The following is a 4,924-nucleotide window of genomic DNA, read 5'->3' as shown; positions in this document are numbered from 1 at the left end:
GGGCGTGTGTTACCGAGCACTTTTTCGGTGTGTGTATGAACCGAGCACCTTTTCGGTAGTGTTTTGGCCTGTTAGTGGGCGGCGAGTGTGCACCTCGCTAGGACCATTGTTTGTTGCTTGAGTACTTTAGGTACTGTGTTTGACATGCATTAGAATTAAATTATATTTATTCGGAGTGCTATGTCCGGGTCCATGGACTTCGGGGTAGCATCCCATACCTCGCTGAGCGATTCCCCTGTCGCTCACCCCTCATTCTTTCCCCCTTTTAGGTGAGACCAATGAGCAGGAGTGATTATCGGACCGGTGCTATTGGGCTTTTGGGCTTCTATCGCTTTTACCGCTTTTATCTTTATCGGGCCTTTAGGCCTTTGGACTTTTATCGTCTATGTTATTCCTATTTCAGACTTTTGGTTTATATCGTATTTTATATTTCGGATGTTATCGATGTTGGGCTTTTAGGCCTTTTGTTACCGTATTGACTTTTATATTATATGAAGATTATTATTATTTGAGTTGTATTATTATTTTATTTCCGCTTTTATCAATTTATTATATTTTGAAAGTGGCGGGTGTTACACTTTCCCTATTAAAAATTGGTCACCCTCGTCATTAGTACCTTCTCTACATCTAGCAGTAGCAGCTGTGCCATTGCCAACACTTAGTATCCATTCTGCAAATTCTTTATCTGCTTGACTAAGTCTTATGTTGATCGACAAAGTATAGACCTCTGCAGACGCCCATAGATAGGACTTGCTGATTGATGCTGCAACAGTGTCTTGGCGAGTTCCTTGAGGAATTACTGGTAATATTTGTCTGAAATCACCACCGAGAAGCACAGTTTTACCACCAAAAGGTTTTGAAGCAGCTTCTGGGTTTGCAGTAGATTGAAGATCTCTGAGTGTACGGTCCAATGTTTCAAAAGCCTGACGATGTGCCATGGGTGCCTCGTCCCATATGATCAAGTCTGTCTTCACAATCAGCGCTGCTAGCATTGAGTTTTTCGGGATATTACACATTGTCTGATCAGTCAAGTTTAGGGGTAACTTTAAACGTGAGTGAGCAGTCCTTCCACCTGGGAGTAGGAGAGCTGCAATCGCAGCAGACGCAACAGGAATAACCACTTTACCAACTGACCTCAGCCTTGCGATAATGGTTCTGTAGACATACGTTTTCCCAGTGCCTCCAGCCCCATATAAGAAGAATAACTTTCCTGCTTGTTTATCAACTGAATCGATGACAGCGTTGTATACCTTCTTCTGGTCTTCGTTGATGGTGGTGAATAGTTTTTCATGCTCAATCCTCTTTTTCTCGGTATCATAATTGAGTTCTTGACGAAGAACTGTGTTAGAAATCTCCTTGAGAATAGTTTCGTCTGGCCGAGGCATCCCAAAGAAATCAGTGAGTGATTTATCATTCTCTTTCAAGAGTCTTTCAATCTCCATCAAAGTATATTGCTGAAGTTGCTCATCCTGAAGAATCAATTCCGGAAACCTGAATTCTTTCTGTTTCATATAGAGAATGTCTTCAGACAAATACTTCCATGCATGTTCCCAGAGCTTCAAAGGATTAGCGACTTCACAGTAGATCAGTATGATGATAGACAACCTCCGTAGCTGCCATCCTGTTGCCCAGTGTGATGGTTCTTCGATAGCTTCATGCCATTCTTTGTCATCATCAAGTAGACCACGAGCATAGCAAGCATCCCTGAACTCTTCATATACTGTATTGCCAACTGTGCAGAGATATTCAAAACCAGTAGGTCCTTTGACAACGTGAATGAGCATTCTCAGATAGTAAAGAGCTCCAGATGCTGGATGCACATAGGTGACTCTTCCTATGGAAGCCCCCGTTTTTCTTGGTGTCCAGGTTTTACTGTCGGAGTGGTATGTAAACCTTGTTGGGAACTGAATGTACGTGAGTTCTCTTGCCTCCTCATAAGTCTGGCATGCCACAAAGAACGCAGTTAGCATTGTTTTTTCAACGTCATCTTTTGACAGTACGTCCCTTAAGTTTTTGTCTTCGTCATACACGAGCTTGTGCTTCCCAGGAAGGTGGACTGTAAGCTTCATGACTGAAGGTTGGTTGTGATGAATGTGGAATGAAAAAAGTCTCCATGATGCTTCACAGGCGGAGATATACCTATAATCTTGACACCTCTCGATCTCATCAACCTCGATCTTTTGCTTTTTCTTTTCACCATCTTCAACCGATTCTTCTCCAGCCTTTTTAAGCAGAACAGTGGATCTGTCAACCCCTTTCGTGATGTACTTAAACAGATACTTTATTGCATTTGTCTTGCAGCACCATTCAATGTTTATGTGCGCTTGGTATTTCTTGAGAAGGCTGAGGTTATGAGCCACAACATACTGATTACCAATAGTGGTATCACCTTTCAGAACAGAGCTTCGTTCATCAGCTCGCCTTTTATAAACCACAAAGCCTGATTTGTCAATCCTCGTATTATCTGAGTAAGACTTTGGGTAGTTCTTGGTGCATTCTCCCTTTTCCATGCAGGGGGATTTTGGTCTGTCCCGACCGCAAGGTCCGTGCATCATGTGCCGCTCTACCAAGTCAAACCCTTCCCTGTCTGTCTCTTTGTCTGGTAGCTCCGCTGAGATGTATTGGTCTATTACAGCAGCACTTGGTTCTCCTTTAAATCCTTCGAACCATAACAGTATGTGGGCATGTGGGAGACCACGTTTCTGAAACTCAATGGTATATACAACTGCATTTATTTTAAAAAATATAACTATAAGTTCACTAATCTGTTAGCTAGCTAAGATGCTGTTTAAATAATATGCACTGTGAGAACTAATATAATATTGTACCTGCAGCTGGCTTAGGAAAGAACACGCCCTTTTTGAAATCAGACATCATTTCATCGAGGTTGAGCTTAAAAATTCGGCATTCAAGGTCCGGTCTGTTGTTAGCTGTGTCACCACCGTAAACATCAAGGTGTTGTCTGAGTTCAACCCAGTTTGGGTTGGCGGTGAATGTTATGAATAAGTGAGGATTACCATGCCAACGACAGATGCCCATGGCATCTTAGTATTTCTCAGACATGTACCTTGGTCCAGCTGTGAATGATGAAGGCAGGATAATTCTTTTTCCTAATTCCTTAGCATCAGTATCACCGCTGTTCACGGCGTCACATATGTTTGTATATAATTCAGCTCTGAGCTTTTTCTGATTTAATCTGATAAACCGCAACCTCTCTTGCTCTGTTGCAATGTAGGAATCGACAATATACTGATGAAGCAACCGGCCTGACTTGATGATAGTCATACCCTCTGATGGTCTTGTCTGAAGCTGATAAGCATAAAATTCTCTCATTGTCATACATTCTCTTCTAATTCCGGAGTTTTCTGTAACATGATATGGGATCCTTTCATGATAACCATATTCGCCATAAGGAAAAGGCAAAGGATACTGAAAGCTCATGTAAAGAGGATGCAAATCACTGATCCTCTGCAACTTCTTCGATTTAAACTCCACGACAATATCCTTGCCAGCTGAATTTGCAGATAAATCACCAACTATAAGACCACCAATTTCGTCAGAACTTGGTAGATCATATTGTCTACCCATCTGGCGGTTGCTTACAAAAGTGATGGTGAAGTCGTCTGATTTGTTGGTCTCTATTCGATCGCGAGCATGCCTGAATGTTTGAGCCAAGTGGTTATGTCTGTCTAGCATCTCTATCAACTGAGCAAGCAAGTTGTCGTCAACTGCCACTTCAGACGTCCCTTTGCTAAAAGCTTTCTTCCAGTTCTTCAATTCGTTGAGTTTGTCACCGATATACAACTATAAATACTGAGGTGTTTTGCCATCTTCAGGAAGGAGGGAGCCAATTTGATGCAGAACTTGACCATATACTCTGAATGCAAAAGGACCTCAAGTTCCAGTGACAGAATGATCAACATGACCTCCCATAGAAGTGAATGCCAACATTCCATTGAAGACGCGTATTTGCAAGCGGAAACTTGGTTTCTCTAAGAGTTCCTTCAGGGGCGACGGTGGATCCTGACGTGGTGGAAGCTTTACACGGCCTTGCTGACAGCATCTGCTAAATCTACAGGTTGAATTTCGGGTCTCTTTCACTACTACTTCAGCTCTCACACGTAAGCGTGACAATCTGGACAAGTAACCAAATCCCAGCTGCTAACAGGAGGCCGCCTTGAATGCCCTGCAATGGGTTTAAAACATTGATGAATAACTAATTCAAGAGATTTTGTTAATGTTTAGATTGATAGTATCAGTTTTAGTACCACGACGACGGGTTCCAGTCGTTGAAGCAACGTCTGCAATCAACACAAAATTTTTAGTTCCGGTAACGGGTGCAAGGTCTTATGATATAAATGATTATTTATTTGATAATAGTCAATGAAATTCAAACTGACTAAAATGCATGATTGTTTAGTCAAAAATAAGAACAATATTCCAGCATGGCCATATCTATAATATCAGTATAAATGGACGTTTGATAGAATTACTAACCTTTGTTTCTTTCCAATTGTAACTTGCAAACTTTTTTTCTCACACGTAAAACTCGAGCCTTCTTAGCGTCGTCTGCGTTATAAAGTATTAGTTAAGATAGCTATAACTTCCGTTGTAAAGAATCTGTTCTATACCGGAAATGTAAAGATTCTATCTAACCCTTTTTTCTGCAACTTTCAGGAGTAATAGCTTCCGGAGCAAAGTTGGTTGTTAGACACGGTTGCATCTGCTTCATATTGTACGCTGCTGGGCGTCTCTCTATTCACAGACCAATTCTATCTTATATATTTTTCCAAAAGATAATGCACCAAGCTGATTAATGTATTTCCTATAACCTGATACTGTTTGACGGTGTATCATAGGAGTAACTTGTTCATATAAGATTGGCTCTGTTACATAAATGGGGCCAGCTACATGGGTGGGGTTA

General features: G+C 41.4%; 1 protein-coding gene across 1 annotated transcript; it reads right to left on the bottom strand.

Moving 5' to 3' along the window:
• Nucleotides 1-572: 572 nt before the first annotated feature.
• On the bottom strand, nt 573-3,039 carry LOC106319951. Its single transcript, XM_013758335.1, has 2 exons — nt 2,829-3,039; nt 573-2,725 (listed from the first exon to the last, which is right to left on the bottom strand). Exons 1-2 carry the CDS (start codon nt 3,037-3,039, stop codon nt 573-575), a joined length of 2,364 nt encoding a protein of 787 aa, XP_013613789.1.
• Between the last annotated feature and the right edge of the window lie 1,885 nt (nt 3,040-4,924).

This window comes from Brassica oleracea, unplaced genomic scaffold (genome assembly GCF_000695525.1).
Source record: "Brassica oleracea var. oleracea cultivar TO1000 unplaced genomic scaffold, BOL UnpScaffold00706, whole genome shotgun sequence".
Classification (NCBI taxonomy): domain Eukaryota; kingdom Viridiplantae; phylum Streptophyta; class Magnoliopsida; order Brassicales; family Brassicaceae; genus Brassica; species Brassica oleracea.
The sequence above is the reverse complement of the archived record's forward strand: the minus strand, read 5'-3'. Positions and strand labels throughout refer to the sequence as shown.